This window comes from Anguilla anguilla, chromosome 18 (genome assembly GCF_013347855.1).
Source record: "Anguilla anguilla isolate fAngAng1 chromosome 18, fAngAng1.pri, whole genome shotgun sequence".
NCBI classification, from domain to species: domain Eukaryota; kingdom Metazoa; phylum Chordata; class Actinopteri; order Anguilliformes; family Anguillidae; genus Anguilla; species Anguilla anguilla.
Window position 1 is genome coordinate 8,780,215 of NC_049218.1, and position 20,960 is coordinate 8,801,174.

General features: G+C 40.4%; 1 protein-coding gene across 1 annotated transcript; it reads left to right on the top strand.

Annotated features, from left to right (window-relative positions):
• The first annotated feature begins 359 nt into the window (after positions 1 to 359).
• Positions 360 to 16,210, top strand: LOC118218445 (calpain-2 catalytic subunit-like). Its single transcript, XM_035401095.1, has 21 exons — positions 360 to 742; positions 1,748 to 1,817; positions 4,568 to 4,686; positions 5,532 to 5,665; positions 5,909 to 6,077; positions 6,567 to 6,650; positions 6,874 to 6,959; positions 8,227 to 8,301; positions 8,732 to 8,892; positions 9,148 to 9,317; positions 10,012 to 10,023; positions 10,703 to 10,914; positions 11,414 to 11,450; positions 11,977 to 12,042; positions 12,904 to 12,961; positions 13,487 to 13,551; positions 14,026 to 14,094; positions 14,218 to 14,296; positions 15,262 to 15,378; positions 15,889 to 15,947; positions 16,128 to 16,210. Exons 1-21 carry the CDS (start codon positions 491 to 493, stop codon positions 16,149 to 16,151), a joined length of 2,118 nt encoding a protein of 705 aa, XP_035256986.1. The 5' UTR covers positions 360 to 490; the 3' UTR covers positions 16,152 to 16,210.
• The last annotated feature ends 4,750 nt before the right edge of the window (positions 16,211 to 20,960 follow it).

The following is a 20,960-nucleotide window of genomic DNA, read 5'->3' on the forward strand; positions in this document are numbered from 1 at the left end:
TGTTACCTACTGTAGGCTAGTTAACTTACCTTATAGTTTCTTGAACAGTAAAATGTACTGTGCTAATTAAACTCGAATGGTGTTAATTCAACTCTTAACAGATCATATTTGGTCCCACATTGTGGGACCAACTGTTATCAGTTAAGAGTTTAATTAGTCCTTTTAGAGTTGAATTAATACTGGACATTTTACTGTGTGGGTCAGATTTGGTTGTTGATTTTAATGTGAAAACAGAACACAGCACACCCTGTGGCTTTCCAACCGTAGGAGACACGCAAAAGAACACAGACACACTTGCACAGATTGTCCAGGGGCGCACCTGCGAGTCTGAGTTCTCACTATAGTCTGTTCGGGGGGCAGAGCTTACCGTACGAGTTTTCGCGTTGAGACTGTCTTTTGTGCTGAGGTTCTTCCCATTCTAATATACTGCACCGTGGGTCAAGAAACCACACCCTGCACAGTAAAAAACAGAACAAATTGGAGTGGCAGGATGGAAGAGACAACAATGTCAGGTATTGCCTCGAAACTCCAGCACGACCGTCTTAAGGCGCAGGGAATCGGTTCCAATGCGCAAGCGGTTAAGTACCTTGGACAAGATTTCGAGGCGTTGAAACGGAATTGCCTTGAATGCGGGCAGCTATTTAAAGATGACTGCTTTGAGGCTCTACCTTCATCCCTCGGCTTCAAAGACCTTGGACCAAATTCATACAAAGTCCGAGGCATTACTTGGCAACGACCCACGGTGAGTCAACTTTTATAGGCTATTATTGATGCTGTAAAATTTTACAGTAAGTTGGAATGACATTTTGTTTGCGAGATTGCATCATTGTACAGAAAAAATGCGTCTTCATGAAGCAACCTAGGAGAGCCTAATAAAGTTTAATATCCCGTGCTTTTTCTGTGGTTTATCAAGCAAACGCCTGAAACATCACTGAGATGATTTTTGTATGCAATAGGCGTCCTTAATGGGCGTGTTACAGGTCGTGCACCTGTTACCCATGTCGTGCTACAGTTGAGATCTTCGCACTTTTCAGTACTTTAATGTGTTTTCCAAGTTGAAACTGCTAGTATGAATTATACTATCTATAGGCAGTACTTAATATAAGTACTTATAAGTAGTACTTACATAATTCGTTTAAATTTTCAAATGTTTAATTACTTAAAAACACACATTTTTTCATCTATTTTGAAAGCAGGTGTTCCATTGAAATTCAGGTTGCACAAGATTCTAATAATTCATCCAAAACCCATAGAAGACAAACATAAGATACTGTGACACACCCAAACATGTTTTGTCCACCCGTAGCACAAAAGCATTATCTTTGTATTGTGTTCCAAGCTGAATGGATGTTCGGTTCTATTGTTTGAGTATTGCTCTTTTGGCTGAATATTCCTATACTGGTGAACCCACTGGATGTGTCATTACACCATCCAGACTTTCATTACATTGCATTGAAAATTCTCAATGAAATCCCTCAATGTGGTATCATAATATAAATTTAGTAATTGACTTAGGTAAGGTAAAGACTAGTCAAGATTGTATCTATGGATACATAAATGCATGTGCATGTGTGTGCATGTTTGTGTGTGTGTGTGTGTGCATGTGTGCGTGTGTGTGTGTGTGTGGGTGTGTGTTTTTGTGTGTGTGCGTGCGTGTGCGTGTGCGTGTGTGTGCATGTGTGTGTGTGTGCATGTGTTGCATATATATTATGTGTACTGATCATTGCCTGGGTTGGTTTTGTTTCAGGAGTTATGCTCCAACCCGTTGTTTATTCATGATGGTGCCTCCAGGACTGATATCTGCCAGGGGGCTCTCGGTAGGTATAGGACCATACCATGTACACTCAGTTAGGAACTACAACATATTTGTTTCAGAAGTTAGTTTCAGACAGGGAATTTGAAAATAACTTCACTTCTCAAATTTGGAAGAAAAAGCGAAGAAGTAAAGCGTTTGTAGTGCTGTATTTAAAGAAAAGATTCCAGCTGTATTTCTGAAGGTGTCGCAGATGATTTCAAGGGAACCATTCCTGTCTTAAAGGTAGGTTGATTAACACAAAGACAGCAACATAACATCCAAACAAAAGTAGAACCATCATTACCATGCCCTGGGGCAGTTTTAATTAGTACAGTGACTGGTTTCTATTTAAACCCATCAAACGTTATCCTTGACTCAAAGGTTGTCAGTCCTTTCAACAATGTGGGCCACATGACCCAACTAGAGTGTGTCAGCCAGGCCACGATGAAGGAAATTCAGTATTAGATTCCACTCACAAAAATTGCTGTGCGCTAATGTTGTTCAGCAGGATTTAGTACATTTCAGAGTGCAGTAGATGCATTTGCTCTCACGGTGAACAGTGATATCTACTCATTCAGTCCATCACCTGGGGAAACCAGTCTGTAAAATCAATGCAGCGGCTGGAGTTAATGATGCAGGATGGGGGCAGAGAATTCACGGAGCACAAAACTTCAGAGGTCTCATAAATAGGCTCCATTAAATTAATATTGATCAGTAATTTTTATTGTGTTCATACCTATTACACACGTGTAAACATTCATTTAAAAAAATTGGGGGCCTCATCTGTTCCTTTTATAAGCTTTTTTTTGCAATCTAGGACTACTGGGACAACACAACATTGTTGTGTGCATTGGCTAACTCAAATTTGTACAAAAACTGAAAGGAACACTTTGTTGTTCTTCTGGATCAGGCGTGTCAAACTGAATCCCCAGTGGGCCGCAGTGTCTGCAGGTTTTTGTGGTTTCCTTTCAATCAGCTGCCGATTAAGGCCCTCAGAACAAGGTGTGTGGATTCCTTAGCCAATCAATGACTTAAATGGAAACAGTCATACATTTTAACCACCCTATTCTGTTGACACTGTTGACTCATGGTGTATTATGTTCCCTTGTTTTGATGGGTAACTGGTGTCTGTTAAACCAGTGGGAGGACAGCCATGTCAGTTGTGTTGTGAAACCGCACATCTGCCTCCTGCAAGTAATTCTTCAGAGCACCTCTGTCATTTCTAGTCAGACAGGGAGAACTAACTTGTCTGTCAGAACTTGTCTGTTGTGTTGTCTGACGTGGGTGGAAAATTGCTTTTACTATACAGGGGATGTTTTAAATATTACCAGGGATATCCCAGAGAGAAGGGAACAGTCTGCACAATGAACTGGAATAAACAAGCACAATAAAGACACTGTAAAACATAACTTAGAGAGACAGCCCCGTATGAACAGAATCAAAGCATTCCCATTGTCAATGGGAGATAGAACATAGGCCATAATCATGGTTATCTGTACTCTACCATTGTTTTTTTTTTTTTACATAGTTTTTTACCACTGTTAATTTATATAGCATCATTTAAGTTCTGCACTACATTACATTACAGCATTTAGCAGGCACTCCTATCCAGAGCGACTTATGCAACTTCTTACGTTGAGAGAACCTGAGAAAAGTTCATAAAAACGGAAGATATAAGACTCAAAACACAGCAGTTTCATGCAATAAGAAATTTTGTGGTTAGTGGTCAAGAGTCCCTTCCAGGCCATTGATATATTACAGGCTATTTCTGTTGCTTCTGTGAGAGAGATTGTGATCTCTTATGCCTCTTATCAGTCTCTGTGAGTGAATCATGCCTCTGGAATTTTCCACCTCCACCCTGAAGAATGCGTTTAAACCTCATCCAGCTGTTCATCTGGCAGTGCAGTGGCCTAATGGTCTTGCACAAGGAATAAAAGTTTGTTGCAAGTGTATAAAAAAAATTGACTAGATCCTGGTCTGCAACTACACGGTGTCAGAACTCCTATTACTGACCGCACAATAAGTCATAGCGATTCATATTTTAAGGAGGCTGGTGTGTACGTGCTGTATGCGCAAATACATCTTGTTCATGCATTGTTTTAGAAATTGTATGCAGACAATGTTCGGCCTGCGTGCACCCCGTTTTTAAATGATCCGGGCCCCTCGGAAGCAGCAGTTGAAAAATCCTGTCATACAGGATGGTGTCTGTTTCGGAGTTTGTTTAAACGTCCTGCAGCGTTTCCACGCTGTTAGCCACGGGCAGTCTTTTAACAGAAATAACGAGCGTGGGAAACCTATAGCCAATCAGCCAGGAATGGGAAAGAAAACTTGTGGGGTACCGTCATGATTTTGGGTTTTTATTTACGGTGAAGCCCAGTTCTGACTAAAGATATGTGACACGACAAGCTGCAACTAGCAACTCTTTGCAATGTGCTAGAAGTCTCCACCTGCGATTAGACCAGTTGAATCGCCTGCAATGGAAGGCACCAGGATCAGACGCTCTGAAACGGGTAGTTTACACTGCTGCAACTCCTCTCCGCCACATTAAAAAATGGTTTTGTTGCATCACAAATATTTGGCCTGAACTCGGCTTAAGACGTTGGGCATCTTATCTCAAGATGTTAGTATCCATGACCCATGACCCCTGTATCCATAGTGCATACAGTACTGTGTGCAGCTGTACAGTATGTACTATATGTACGGGTTACTCCCTTCTGCTCTCTTGGGCGACACCATCCCTGGCACAGGTGTTGAATTCCTTTGATGTTCCAGGTGACTGCTGGCTCCTGGCTGCCATCGCCTCCCTCACCCTGAACAAGCAGGTGCTGGCTCGGGTCGTCCCACCTGGGCAGAGCTTTGAGGAAGACTATGCAGGAATCTTCCACTTCCAGGTACGTCACAAAAAATGGTTTTGAAAAAAAAAAAACTACATCAAGTCTTGTCTACTTAGTTTACAATTACATGCATCCGTGTCTCACGCACCAGTTGCTAATGAAAAGACCATTTTACTGTACTGCAGTTTATACTCAGTTTTCTGATCACAGTTCTGACATATACAATGATTTCAGTCACTCTCTGTACTTGCAAAAAATGTTTTGCTTGGTTGCCTTATTGAGAGTTCAGGCCTTGAACTTTGACCTGGTCATCTGGCGGAAATTAAGTGTTACAACACTGAACCAGTATCTACTACATGTATAATTTTCGTTTTCATAAACAACCACCACCACATTATATTACTTTACATTTAAATAATTTAACAGATGCTCTTATCCAGTCTGACTGACAACATGGATGGCATCCTGGATGAGTCACCCATCAGCCCCCAGTCCCCAGCCCCCATTCCCCCAACCTAATAAAAGGTTTTTAACTTGCAAAAAAAGAGTGGACTCTTTGGACTCTATTTCTTTAAAAAAGAATGAGCAATGACTTCTTCCAATGAGCGATGACCCCTTTCCTTTAACTCCTGAGGTAAAGCAGTACTTCAATGGCTCCTTTTCAATGTTTAACCATAATTACTTCAGTAAATATACACAGGACAACTGGGACAATTTGTCCTGGGCTGGGGCCTGAGGGGGGCCCAGGCCATGGCGTGTAATTACAAAAAGTTTCAAATTATGTTGGTGGGAGCCCTCCGAATACAGCTGTGAAAATTAATACATACAGTATGTACAAAATAAAGCATTGTCTCCTCAGCAAATTAACAATGTAAATTAAATCAAATGACGTTCACCTCCAGTTCTGGCAGTTTGGAGAGTGGGTGGACGTGGTGGTTGACGACCGGCTGCCCACCAAAGACGGGGAGCTGCTGTTCGTCCACTCGGCCGAGGGCTCTGAGTTCTGGAGCGCCCTGCTGGAAAAGGCCTACGCCAAGTGAGTGGTTTTGGCCCAGTCAGCGTCCTGGTTAAGTGGAATATCGGGGGGGGGGGGCATGTTATTATGTGGAAGGCCTACTGAAATACAACCAGACTTTCCAAACTGAGAGAAGAAGTGAAATAGCAGAGATAATAACGACTAAGTACAAAGGATAATTCAATAAGAAAGAGTTTATAAAGCATGAATAAATAAGCAGGGCCTTAAAAAAGCATGAATAAATAGGCAGTTTCCTCTCTGTAGGCTGAACGGCTGCTACGAGGCTCTGTCAGGGGGCTCCACCACCGAGGGGTTTGAGGACTTCACTGGGGGCATCGCTGAGACGCACGAGCTGAGGAAAGCTGGCCCCCACCTCTTCAAGATCATCCAGAAGGCCCTGAGTAGGGGGTCTCTCCTGGGCTGCTCCATAGATGTGGGTCTTCCTTCATTTATCAAAATATTTCATTGAGAAACTGTGCGCTGAATATTCATATCGCTAAATGAAAGCATTTCCTGTTGGTTGCTTGAGGAGAGGACAGAGGTCCAGATAAAATTCAGACATGAATGTGTACTAATCCATGATCATCAATGACATCCATTCTATGTAGATAAATATTAACATAGTACAGGTATACCTAAGGTAAAATCAAATATTCTCTGCAGAACTAATATAAAGTTGCTCAATATGTCAACGTGAACAAGTTTATTAATGATCAATTCTCCAACAGTCAGGGTGCAAAAGAATGAAAATCATATTAAAAATGGTCAATCATGCTAATCATTTAAAAGATGCATGTTACATGATTGGAGTTGATTGACTAGAACGTAAATGTGGGCTGAACGTGACAGAGACGGGATGAAGGGTGCAGGCCGTCAGTTCTGTCTCTGGGTCACCTGGGTCCTCCGGGTTCTCTGTCTGTAGATCACGAGTTCAGCCGATTCCGAGGCCATCACATCACAGAAACTGGTTAAGGGACACGCCTACTCCGTCACGGGTGCAGAACAAGTGAGTGAGCATTTCCTTAATTATTTTTGGCTTAAATTTGTCCAACAGAGGATCATTAGAACCGTTAATAAACCTTTAAGCATTTCATAAACACGATACACGCAACACTGATGACCGTATGATGTTAATGTTTGTGACTGTTGTGAACTTGTGGATTCCACTCACTTTGTTCCCGGTGTAATGGTGTGTGTGTGTGTGTGTGTGTGTGTGTCTCCTTGTACAGGTGGAATATGAAGGGCAGATGCTGAAACTCATACGCATTAGAAACCCGTGGGGCCAGGTGGAGTGGACGGGTGCCTGGAGCGATGGGTAAGCCATGTCTGTTACTGCATTGTGGCGCAACTGACATTTCACTCTGCAGACGAAGACATGTGGGCCAAAAACACTCTTCAAGTAGGTCACTTCACATGCTGGCAAAATGTGAAACACTCCTCTCGATCCCTGCGAATTCTCAGCAAAACATGTTACTGAACAAAACATGCAATCGCATGAGAAAGACTTTTCCCTCTGAATATTGGCGAAAGCAGGAATTGTACTGATGTCTAAAGACGTAAATATTTCATTTAGTTGTTTGACTAATGCAAACTGCAAACAACTCCTCCAAGAGGCCAGCGCCAGTGCTCCAATCTTTTGTATGGGTCTGAGCGCTTCTGTCTTGAATTTAAATCATTATTTGATCCAGGTCTGTTCTGTTCTAGACCAGATTCCTAGGCATGCCTCATTATTCCTGGTCATTGTGAGGCATCTATTCCTCTCGGGTGGTTGAAGTTCTGTCGTCGTGAATTGGGGCTGGTATCTGAGCGGCTAATTTGACTTAAGTCTTCGGAGGCTCGTAGCGAGTAATCCCACAGCTATGCAGACTGGCTACACGGACCTAACCTTGAGAACAAAGCGCCACTCCTCAGTTTGAGAATGAGAGCCTGTTAGAGAGGTGCTTGCGCAGTCAGGCCAACTTCCCTCAGGCAAAGGTGTGTAAAGGAGCATTCCACACATCTGCATGCCTGCGTGCACTAAAGTGCTCGTTCCACACTCTCGCTCTTTTTACCTGTGATTGTGCATTCACTAAAAGAGGGATGAGAAGGCATCTGCAGAAAAAACTGAAATAAGAACAACAATGAAAGCAGAAAGAATCATATAATCCTTATGATAAATTGTATTAGGTATTATGTGAAGAGGTATCTAAGATTTATTTGATTTAACTAGGTAGGCTCACAGAGAACTCAATTCTCTTTGGCAGTGATAACAAACCCTGATAACACTCACTTAGCTTCAGTAGTATGATATGAGGGTAGTATGGCTGCTTAGCTTCAGCAGTTTGATATGAGGGTGGTGTGGCTGCTTAGCTTCAGTAGTTTGATATGAGGGTGGTATGGCTGCTCAGCTTCAGTAGTCTCCACAGGCTATATGTGAATGACCATAGTCTTGTCCAGAGACAGGACATTAAACACAACAGTCTACTTTTTACCCCGTGTCTGGCCTTCTATGTGGTCTTCTGGGGCAGTAAATCAGGCTGTCAGACTGTACAGTTGAAAGAAGCAGAGGACTTTTTCTAACGTCCTCTCTCTTGTGTGCTCAGCTCAGCGGAGTGGCGCCACATCAGCGGCGAGGACAGGGACAGGCTGAGGAACCGATCGGAAGACGGAGAGTTCTGGTAAAGCTCAACCTTTTCTAATCTACCACACTCTTTACTGCTCTCGACTATGCTGTATTTTACACTACTGTACTCTACTCGATTGTATTGTCCTCTGCTGTATTGTACGCTACTGTTCTGCAGTCTACAGTGCTCTACTGTACACTGCTGTACTCTGCTGTAATGTCCTATGCTCTACTGTACTATACTTCATTCTACTCTGCGGTTACATATTTCAGTGCATTTTACTGTATTCTACTGTTATCTGGTCTCTACTGTACTCCACTTTACTAAACTGTAATCACGTCAGAGTGGGGGTCAATTCAGGAAATGAATGTAAACACAACTCATTATTAGAAAAAAAAAATCATGACAGAACATTGTGGGCATCGTTTAGTTTTTAACTGTAACTGAAATTAACTTCCAGAGTTTTCCTCTGTCTATCCCCCAGGATGGCCTTCTCTGAATTCCTGCGGCAGTATTCCCGTGTTGAGATCTGCAACCTCACCCCCGACGCGCTCACCGACGACGAGTACCAGAAATGGGCCCTGTCCAAATTTGAGGGCAACTGGAGGAGGGGCTCCACCGCTGGAGGCTGCCAGAACTACCGAAGTACTGACCCGCACGCTCCCTGTCTCTGCCTCAGACCGATCCTGCCGCTCGGTCCAACTAGTTGTGCATTAGTGTTGCGAGCCCTTAGTATGGACAGCTGGGTTTGTTGAAAGGCTGACAATGGAAGCTTTTAAATGTGCTTATTTTACTTAATTGATTTAGTCTCAATGCAGCTTACGCTTCTGGAAATCTAAGAAAAACCTCTTATTTGTCGTAATTATCACCTGATTGTGTGACCCGGATGGCCTCCTGCAGATACCTTCTGGACCAACCCTCAGTTTGTGATCAAACTGGACGAGGAGGACGACGACCCGGACGACGATGAGTTTGGCTGCACCTTCCTGGTGGGCCTGATCCAGAAGAACCGGCGCCGGATGAGGAAGATGGGCGAGGACATGCACACCATCGGCTTCGCCATCTACGAGGTCAGCTGTCCGGGAGTCTGTGGCCTCAGGCGTGCATTTTTGTTTTATTTTAATCAAAGGCCAGACTACAGTAACTCTCACCCTATGACCATTTGAGCTATTGTTGCGCACAGGAAAAATTGTCCCAGAGTATATCATATTTATGTTTCCAGAGTGCTACTGTATGTACTGGCATTGCGTGATGGGTGTCCTGTAACCTAGGACAGTTTCTGAACGTGACTGCAAAGAGTGGTCAGAAACAGAGGTTGTTTGGTACTATTGCAACGTTCATAACTTTGACAGTGATGTAAAAATACACTGACTTCAGGACTTTTAATTATTGATTGGAATTGGAAGATTTTCACAATACTGTAGCTTTTTGTTATGGGCTATTCTCACTTTGTAACTATAAATCTTGAGGGAATAAATAAATCAGGGTAGTTGCAATATCATTTGAACATTTTTAACATTGGTTTTGAAATGATGAATGTACCCTTTTCAGCAACCTAATTCTCTTTTGCTCTTGTGAACTGTTTGAGTTAGCTCTGGCCCTTTAAGTCAAACACTGTAGATAAATTGCTATATCTATATGCTTATTCTGGTTTCATATCTCTAGTTGGCTGATCATCTGTCCATAACTCTGAGATATAATACTGTTTAAGATGAGCCTGCCAGCCTTTTTTTCTGTTTGATTTTTTTTTTTTTTTTTTTACAGGTGCCTGAGGAGGTATGTGTCAGAAGGAGAGTCAAACAAGTTGGGGTTCATTACATTGGAGCTACATTACCACTACATTACTAGCTACATTTGCACTTAACAAGTTCAAGACCTCCACCTGGTTCTGCTGCCTTTAAGGAGTGGCTAATGAGAGACTTCTGTATGTGGGAATGGCTATAGATCTTCTATATCCTAGAAGAACAACTAATTAGAAGAACAAAGTTAGACCAAGAAAATAAATAAAGTCACTAACAAATCTGAGTCAATGGTAGAAAAATGTTCAAAAACATATTTATCTATTTTTTAATTTATTTTATAAGCCATAGGAGCTACTGTTAAGCTACTAATCATACCTTGACTCAAGCTAGTGTTCTATGTGGCAAATAGTTTTTCCCTGCATGGGCTGGCTTCTGTGATAAGGATTGTATACCTATGTTTACTGGTGCACTTGCATATTGCACACGCCAGCCACCAGTGTGTGTGTGTGCGTGTATGTGTGTATCCTCCAGTGTGTGTGAATATGTGTGTATCCTCCAGCGTGTGTGTATATGTGTGTATCCTCCAGTGTGTGTATCCGCCAGTGTGTGTACATATGAGAGTACCCTCCAGTGTGTTTGTATATGTGAGTACCCTTCAGTGTATGTGTATATGTGCATACTCTCCAGTGTGTGTATGTGTGTATATCCCACAGGCCTCGGGTCAGAGGAACATTCACCTGAACCGGAACTTCTTCCTGCGGCACGCGACCAAGGCTCGGTCAGAGACCTTCATTAACCTGCGGGAGGTGTGCAATCGCTTCTGCCTGCCCCCGGGGGAGTACCTGATCGTGCCCTCCACCTTCGAGCCGCACAAGAACGGGGACTTCTGCGTGCGCGTCTTCTCCGAGAAGCAGGCGGACTTCCAGTACGTCAACTGAGAACCCAGTTAAAATAGGTTACGTTCACGTGAACAGTCAGTTGCCACAGTACCGATGGCCTGAAGGCCTGTCATACGGTGTGACACACCCACTCATTGTTGGCATGGATGTAGACAGCAGTCTGATTGTCCAGCCCACAGTCACCACTTACTGCAGAGGTACAACCGGTAGAACATTTTCTGTGTGTTTGGACTGTTAAGAGACCTAAATTGGTTTGGACACACCTCTTTTAAAAGCTCTTTAAATATACTGAGAGGGAGAGAGAGAGAGAAAGAGTCAAATGACATTTTTTAAACATCTGTGTCAAGGACGCCTGTGGCAACCGCAGCTCAAATGTCTAGTTGAACAGGAATCCAAGCTGACAAAGGCCTTACTTTCCACAGAAAACTAAAGCACTCAGAACACATGCACTGTGAAGACCTGACTCACACAGCCAACTTTACTGAAAGGCGCTCTGTTTTTCTGTCTGTCTTTTTTTTTATCTAGAGAACTTGATGACCCTGTTGAGTCCCACGTAGAAGAGGTAAAGCTGATGGTCTTCATTTTAATGAGATCCTGCTCTACATCCTGTTTGAATATGTGGCCATAATTTATTTTTTCTTAATGAAATTTCCCCCAAAAATGTATATATTGCCTCTCAGTTTCTCGTATTCCTAAGCCTGTTTCGTCGTGGCACCATCGTACATTCTTTCAGGAGAGCACAGGCGCAGTCACGCCCTGCCTTTGACCACACACTGCCAGCTGCTGCTTATTCTGCTCCGTCTGCTAGCTGAACTGCGCAGTCAGTGTGCTGGGGGAGTTAATCCAATGAGCAGCCTGTGCAGTCCGACTGCAGAGGCTCAATCAGCCAATAACGTCACTCCTGTAGGAGGAGTCAAGGACAGCCTCCGCTGGCTAACAAGCATCGAGTCAGTTCTCTCAGGATACTACAACTGAATGAAAATGCACATTCTTTCAAAGCCATTATGCCTTATTTAAAAGAATTTTTTTTTAAAAACAATATTGATTATTTATCAGTACATATGGTTATTTCTTGTCTGTGGTTGCAGATTGAAATAACTGAAGATGATGTGGATGATAGGTTCAGGAGCCTCTTCGGGCAGCTGGCTGGGCAAGTGAGTCAGAAACTGTTTGTTCCATTCAAAGTCCCCAAACAGAAAACTCTGGATCTTTTTTCCTTCAAATGTTAGAAAAGTGTATTCTTACTACAAGTGTCCAGTCCTGTGTAAACCACTGGCCCACAAACAGAATCACAATATAAACAGAACACTATTTATTATTACATGCACGTGCATGCACACACGTACATACACACACACACACACAAACACACACATGCACACACACACAGTATTTTTGATCAGATAAAATAATCTAAAATACAGCCCCAAACAGAAATGAGCAGATCAATGCCTTCCTGGGTCACTGTGGCTGAATCCTTGTAATAAGTTCCTTCTGTAATAAGTTCGATATGGGACCCTCGCTATATGCCAGTGCTGCTTTTAAAATATATTTTTGACTAATGGAAATTCAGTTCACTGTAATAGCCCCCCCTAGTGTCTAATTAAAAATAGCAGCATCTGGTTACAACCCATCTTCAGCTTCAAAATTATACACAACCAAATTCTGTGACATACCATACAAGCGATCTTATAGGATTTTAAAAAATGGAAATTAAATTATGGTGCCACCCAGTGGCCAATCAGAAAAGGCTAGTGTGTGTTACTGGAAAACATCAAGCCTGTGCTGCCCTGAGAAATTTCATACCATTATATGTGGCATTGCACAAAATCTATGCTCATATCAAATGATGTTGGACGAGATGGTATGCAAGTAATATACACACATTTTTGACCAAAACTTTTAAATAAAAATGATTGCAAATGTGTTTTGTTGTTGTTGTTATAGACAAAGGGAATAAATCTGTCCATTATCAGTATTTAATTTTTAATTATTTTTGTTATATGCTTCTTTAGGACTGTGAAATTTCTGCATTTGAACTGAGAAGAATTTTGAACAGAGTGGTCCCCAGACGTAAGTCACTATTTCCATTAACAATTGGAATTATCCATGGCCATTTTGAATGCATTGTTTCCCTGTATAAATGTTTATGACTGCACTGAACTCTGAACTGCCAGCCCACCAAAGCCTGCTCCTTTTCGGAGCTTGATGAAGTTATGAGATTCAAAGAGAAAAGTACGTGGCCCATCCATCATGTTCTCTAATTTATCTCTACAAAATGGGTGCTTGAGAATTTCCTGTTGAAAACTTACTGCGCTTTTCTTATTAAATGGGACTATTTGACTATTTAGAACCTATGAAACCACATTAACCTGGTTTTCTCATCTTTGGTTAGGCTCTGTGAACTTGCATGCAGTTCTTAGCTCTGCTCAGTAGATGGCGATGTGGTACAGTCTGTCAATGATTGGAACCACAGAGAGAATCTGTTCAGGCTTGCAGAATGGATGTCTGTTTGAAGCTGATGGTCATTCTAAAAAAATTTTTTAAATGATGTTGCACAGGACTTTAGCAATCTTCCGTCTCTTCGTTTTTGTTCAGGTGATGATATCAAAACAAATGGTTTCGGCCTTGAGACCTGCCGCAACATGGTGAACCTACTGGATGTATCCTAACGCCAAATTACATTACCTGCCACATCACATCACATGGCGCTATATAATATTAAATTTCATGAGCGTACACTACATTTCCTAACATTACATGAGGTCTCATAACATATGACATTATATTAGTCGACATTGTGTTTCACAGACTCAAACTGGAATGTTGCTCATCTAGTTGTAGTCTGACTTTTGGTTTATTGCCTATTGACATCTGCTTTCTTAGGACTGCAGTGCAGCATAATGATTAGGGAACTAGACTTGTAACCCATTAGTTTCAGGTGTTATTTCTGAGAGATGCTGCTGTTGTACCCTTGGCCAAGGTGCATAACATGAATTCCTTCAGTATATAGCCAGCTGTATCGAGAGATTGTGTGATCAGTCACTCTGAAGAATGTAACGCAATGTAAATAATTAATAATGACCAATGGGAGAAGAGAGAAGTGACTTTTTTTGCTTCCTTGACCGCTGTCATAGAAAGATGGATCCGGGAAGCTTGGCCTGGTGGAATTCAAGATCCTGTGGACCAAAATCGAAAAATACCTGGTTTGCAGTTCTTTACGTCGCCTGAGATGATATCTGTAACTGTACAGAAAGCACAGGTCTTACGGAACTGTTACTCTACTGTACTGCAGGGTAGATGTGCCTGACCTTTGACCTTTGTTACAGAACTTATACCGCGACAAGGATGTTGACAAGTCAGGCTGCATGAGTTCCACCGAGATGCGTGCAGTGGTGGAAGAAGCAGGTGAGAGAGAGAGAGAGAACTTCTGTGTGTATATCACATCATTGTTCCTATCACTGAACAGAACAGTGTGTTTAGCCAAGCTGCCAGTCCTTAACAGCTAATCTAAATATACAAATATAAATGATATTTTTACGCAAAAAAAAAAAAAAAAACTATTCCATATATGGCTGACCAATATATTGGCTATCTTGAATGAATCTTTTTTTTTTTTTTTTTTTGTATGGACAGTAGGTTGTTCTTATATTTTCAGCATTTCACTTCTATACCCTCAATCATCACACCAATGATAGCAAGACATCATAACACTCATTCATGAAATATACAACTATTGCTACATATCTACAACTATTGTAATTTGTAATGAACAATGTATTGAATAATGTAGAATAATGTAGACGTACATTACAAAGATATACCAATCACTACATTACTACTTTGGTCTCAGCAGGATAAATCTGAACATAACTGACAGGATGTGTTATAAGGCAAAAATTACAATGAGGTATATATTGGAAAAATATATTTTGGGTGCCTCCGTACATTCAAATGTAATATTCAATGTGCATAGTTTTGGCCACTTAAAAAAAAAAAACAACAAAAAAAAACGTTTGCATCATAGAGAGTTTTACGCATTCTCGGCCTGTAATTCCAAAATTCTGAATGTTTTTTGTCTTGTGGATGCCTTCTCTCTTACCCAATGTCCAGTTTAAGTGGACACAAATATTTCCCTTCCTCTCAGGCTTAAGTATTGGGCAAATAATTAAATGTTCTACTAACACTAAGAAAAATACCCTACTGTTCTACTACTCTACTACTTTTTCACTATAATATATATTACTGTTATATGTACAAATTAACATATATCACTGAAATATGCATAAACTAATATACTATTATAATATGTATAAACTTTGTGTCTGAGTGACTGCAGTGTCAGTGAAATCAGCACTCTCTATTTTACGCAGGTTTCTCCCTGAACAACGCCCTGCACCAGATTGTGGTGGCACGCTACAGCGACCCCAACCTCACCATAGACTTTGACAACTTTGTGGGCTGCTTGATTCGACTGGAGACCCTGTTCAGTGAGTTTAATCCCATAGTCCTTTGCATGCTAAACTGCATGATACTAAACTGAGAATTTGACTGTCTGTGATCAGTCACGAAAGACTGCACAGTGATTAAAAAAAAGTAGGGCTGTTGTCCCCCCTGGCTTCTAAGTCAAAATCCCACAAAACTGGATCTCTACTACATCTGGCCTTGTCATCATCCATCCTGCAACTGATTGGCTTTGTAACCCCTAGCATTATGCATTCGTTTTAATTTCCCAGGTTGTCACCGTAAAAGAGAACAGAGTTCTCCGTTGACCTATAGGTCAAATAAAGACGAAAGAAAAAAACTGGCGTAGATAAAAGAGGAATAGGCAAAAGACACAGTCCATAGATACATACTCACCATAGATGATCTTATATTCTTGGTTTTAACTGCCACTGACCCCCCAACTTACTGCATAATGGCCGATCGATCAGGGTCACACTTTTGCAAGTCTCCACAGTTCACGGACATGATGATAACAAGGAACTTTGTGCCAACAGACACCTTCAAGACCCTGGACAAGGATGGGAGTGGAGAAATAGAGTTGACCTTCCTGGAAGTAAGTGTCTTGCTGGAGAACAGGTATCTGCATGTGTATAGTCCAGAAGGGTTTCCCAGTCCCATTATTGTAATCACTTGTGGTGCACTGAAAGCTACAGTACCAGGAGCAGTATTGTTATCTGTGATTTGCGTGTGACTGAAAGAGATTGATGACATTTTTCTGTCTGTGTCTCCACAGTGGCTGAACGTGACTTTGCTGTAAGGCCGTGAGGAGGGACAGTAAAGCCGGCTATGATTTCGCCATTTGAACTCATTTCGGAGGGGGTGGGGGGGTGGTGGTGGTGTTAGTGAGACGGGTGGGGTGGGGTGGATCGTGGGGGCTAGTGGTGAGACCATCCTGAACTGCCCTGCCTGGTGACTGGAACTGTCTGTGTCTTTGATAGCTCATCTCCTTTTTCTTGGTGCTTTTATTATTAGGCTACTTTTTTTTTGTTTAGTTTGTTTGTTTCTTCAAATCAACTCAGTGTGACTGACAAACATGAAAGATTCAGACATACTGGTCAACTCTTAACACAGGACAGAGTGGATTAATCTCTGTTTTTATGAAGAGACGGGTGCCAGTGTTTGTAACAGAATATCGGCAGGTTTGATCATACAGCTAAGCTGGCCATGGGAACACAAGCATCTTACAAAACTTTAAACAGACACAAGGTACTCCTCTCCTAATGCAGGTAACAAGGTACATTTAAATACCACCATGCTGGATGCATCTGATTGGTTCAGAGATACCATAGTCACAAGATCTCTCTGTATAGCCAGGCGCTGAGATATCATCCATGTATTCTCTAAGCTTTAATTTAGACAGGGAACTTGAAGTGGCTCAATTCTGATTTTCTTTCCCCCACATATCGAATGTGAATCTGAATTTTTCATTGACGTCTAGACAGAAAATAATTGCCAGGAATCCAGATAATATAATTAAATAATAATATAAGTAGGACCACCTTTGCATGCGATTCTAAATCCCAGTCCAATACCTGGATATGCAATTTGTGTTGGACAGGTCAAATCAGATTTTTTTTTTTGCCTTCTCAAATATTTTTCATCAATCCCTACAAAACAGTGCTGACTTGTAAAATTATCTAGTTAAACAAATAAGAAAATTGTAGCTTGCCTAAATGCTAAAATCCAATCTGTCCACTTGTAAACGTGCATTTGAAATCAAATTGTATTGAAAGCTGTTCAAAAATATTGGACTTAAAAAACAAATCTGTTTCGAGCCTTAAGGTTGAAGTTAAGTGTCTGAAAGCTTGCACGCAAATACACAAAATCACCTGAGCATTCTCAGACCAAAAATGAATTTTTTTTTGTTCACACTAAAAATTGCATAGTCAACGTCAGAAATGTGGGATATGGGTATTGTAGTAATAAATTGATCATTAAAGAGTTCAAGGATGGTGGAACTTAGCTGATGGTGTCTATTATGTTTGCTGTTTGTTCGTTTAGATCAGTGACCAATTTAGATCTAAATAAAATCAAAGGAAACTTTGGAGGTGTCACTCCTTTGTGTCTGTGATTCTATTTTTCTCCTGAACAAAGTTTGCTTTGCCAAAAACCACAACTTTGCATATACTGTGTAATAAAATGGCTCATCAACGAAAGGCTCGTGTTGCATACTGTAGGTTGAATGTAAATATGTGAATCAGAAGGTCAGTTTAGGTTTGTAATATACATGCGCAAGCTCAGTATAATCTGCTGTAGTCTTGGTGTATGTTCAGCGGAAATTTTGTTTACCGCCAACAAAAAAACACATGAAACAACATGATAAAAATCATCACACAAAATAAATACGAGGCTAAAACTAATAATCACTCCAAGCAAATACAATATGAAGTAATATTCTTGCAGGTTACTGACAGGTTTCACAGAAACATTTTTCACCAACATTCATATACATTATATCTCAGCCCTGGTAACAAAACATCAACTTAAAAAAAATAAAAAAAACTTTTTTAAGGTTTGATTAACTTTCTAGTTTTCAATATCTATTCCATGTATTCATATGTTTTGTTATTATATTGTTTGTAATTGCCTTTTTTAGATTTTATCTTGACTGATTTCCCCTTATGTATCATTAAATCTTTAAAATATATGTTTTCAGAATAATATTATTCTTTCATACAGTTTTTTTTTTTTTTTGCCAGAAGCATGGAGGTTTTCAAATCTTGACAGCGCCTAAAGAGTTAAAGTATTTAATGTAGGTATTTAACCAGGTCTGCTGCAAACAGGTCCAACCAGTGCCGTGTTCTAGAACAACTGAATAAGAACTTCCTCCATGACTCAGAGGCCGTAACGAAAGGAATTCATCCTACCTGCTGAAGACTGAACCGTCTCGGAATAGGTGTAGTTTTCTGGCTGCTGGGATAGAGAAGTATCAGGATTAGTATTATGCAGTCTTGTTGGCGGCCATCTTGACACAACTTGTTCAAGAATGCACCTTCCACAAAATGTGACTGAAAAACCAGACTAACCTTCAAAACATGTACTCCGTAGCAAAAACATGTAATCTGTTTTAAGTACTCCTGAAGTGTGGAATTTTTGTAATTAGAGAGGATATACCTGAGCATTTATGAATACAATAATATTTTGGTAAAAGATGTCAACTTGAAACATGGAAAGTGTAAAGCACCTATTTAGAGAATGATTTATTTGAGAGCGAGTATGTTTGTATGTGCATGCGCTAGTATGCATATGTAGATGTGTGCATTAAACCAATGTGAATCAGGCCTGCATCAAACTTTGCATACGCGCCTGAGTGTCTTTGTTGGCTCAGAAATTGATAAGCTCAATATTTGTGATGAAATCTGAGATGAACTTAAAATATATTACCAAACATAAGACATAATAATATGTATATTTAACATGTGCTCCACCTTTATTATTCTGCAGTGGAACCAATCTCCCCACACTCTTGAGGAATGGCAATATGTGGGCAGCAAAAAACAAAAAAAAGGCAAATTATGCATGTTTTAGCATTCAATATTTGGATATTTGAATTTCTACATCAAGAACTCAAAACAAAATTCCAAAGGACATGCTTGCCCTATCAGTGACTTAGGATTTAAGGAGTCGAGAGACAATGATCACCTGATTTGTATTGAGTTGAGACACAGATCAGATGTTAACTCAAAGTTCACTAAACCATCGGAGGTCTTCCCAAAGTCTTGGTCTCAGACAGAGCAGCTGGGTGAGTGGTGACCTATCCTGGTATTCCAGGGGTAAATCACTTGCTAATTGAAAGGTTTCTGTGAAACCAGCACCACCAGGATTGGAATTGTTGCGTTTCAACATTTGGATGGCAGGTATGCCATCCAGCCAAGTTACGCCTTGGTGGGACGTGCCCCATATACTAATTTACACTCCCTTAAGCAGGCATGCCTTTTCTTTTATTTTTTACAAAATTCCTGAAAATCTGACAAAGCATTCACAAGAAAGCATTGTACTACTGCAGGCATTCATAACAACAAAGATGCTAAACATGAAGAGCTGGATATATTAGTCCCTTTAAAGTATTATGAATATCGTGCTAAAAATTTTAAATACACAGAAAAAATAAGCATATACAAATTTTATTGTCATTAGCATATGTCTTAAACGAGCAAATGGATAGAAATTGAAACTTGACAGAACTTAGCCATTTAAGGAGAAATCCCAGGCAAACCATGGTGTAGCATAACTGTCATCTTTGGTGAAAAGTTCAAGTTATGATTTTTTGCATGATATTAAGTCCCACAACCAAATCACATAAAATATATTCTGATTGCATAACTTTCCATCTCTGCAGGCTATTTTACATTACATTACAGGCATTCAGCAGACGCTCTTATCCAGAGCGACTTACATAACTCTTACATAGCATTGCATCCACTTGTACAGCTGGATATATACTGAAGTAATGCAGGTTAAGTACCTTATTCAAGGGTACAACGGCAGTGTCCTTCCAGGGAATCGAACCTATGACCTTTCGGTTCCTTACCCATTATACTACACATCCGCCCTATCTTTTGCCTCTTTGCGTTAACCAGTGCAACCAAAATAAATTTTAAAAAAGGACAACGTGTAATTACATTATAGTTTGCTTATGAAATGCAATGAGTTTGCAAATGTTTTACACGAAGAAGAGCACTGAAAGGAACACCAATTATAATTTCAAGGAAGATATAAAATTTTGGATCTCTACAGGGGTTTCCGAGAACCTTCAGGGTTAATAATCATGGCTGTAGTGGAGGGTAAACGCGCGAAGGGCCGTTTATCCACCTTTATAAAATGAGGCGGAGCGTTTACTCACCTATTTTCCCGTTTAGGAGCGTTGATTAATCATTCACATATGTTTCGGTTTTCCACAAAGTTACACTAGTGTTTTATTCTCGCCGCTCTACACAAAAGTATAGGCCACGTCACTCACGTACTTGTCTAGACTAGTCATATAAACGTGTACCTCTGTGAAAAAAAACATTTTTGACTTACGTTAGTTTCAGAGGCTATTCAAACTAATTGGAATTATCGTAATTTATGCTAATGAAAATTACTGACAGAAAGATAGAAAGTCATAAAGAAATAAGATACAGATTTTTTTTTAAATGATTCTATTGTCAGTCATTGATTACTTGCAATATTAATATTCATACTATATATTGATTATTTTCCCTTATTATCTTTGTAGATTGAATACAGACGTCACGAAAAAACAAACTGCGCGCCAATTCAATTTTTGATACATTTTGGAGGTAAATGCAAATGCGGTAATCATAATGCGCATATATATATATATATATATATATATAATATATATATATATACTCATGTTTACATATGTTTGCAAAGCCCGATTTTCAGCAGTCATTACTCCAGTATACTGATAGCACATTGTGTTACCTCATCCTTAAGTATTCATACTAATGTGCTAATTTGGTACTAGAAAAAACACTCCCATTATAGTGCAAGCTGAAAACAATTGTGCTGTTTAAGCTAAAATATCTTTATTTCAGTTGCTACAGTTATCTAGCACAGT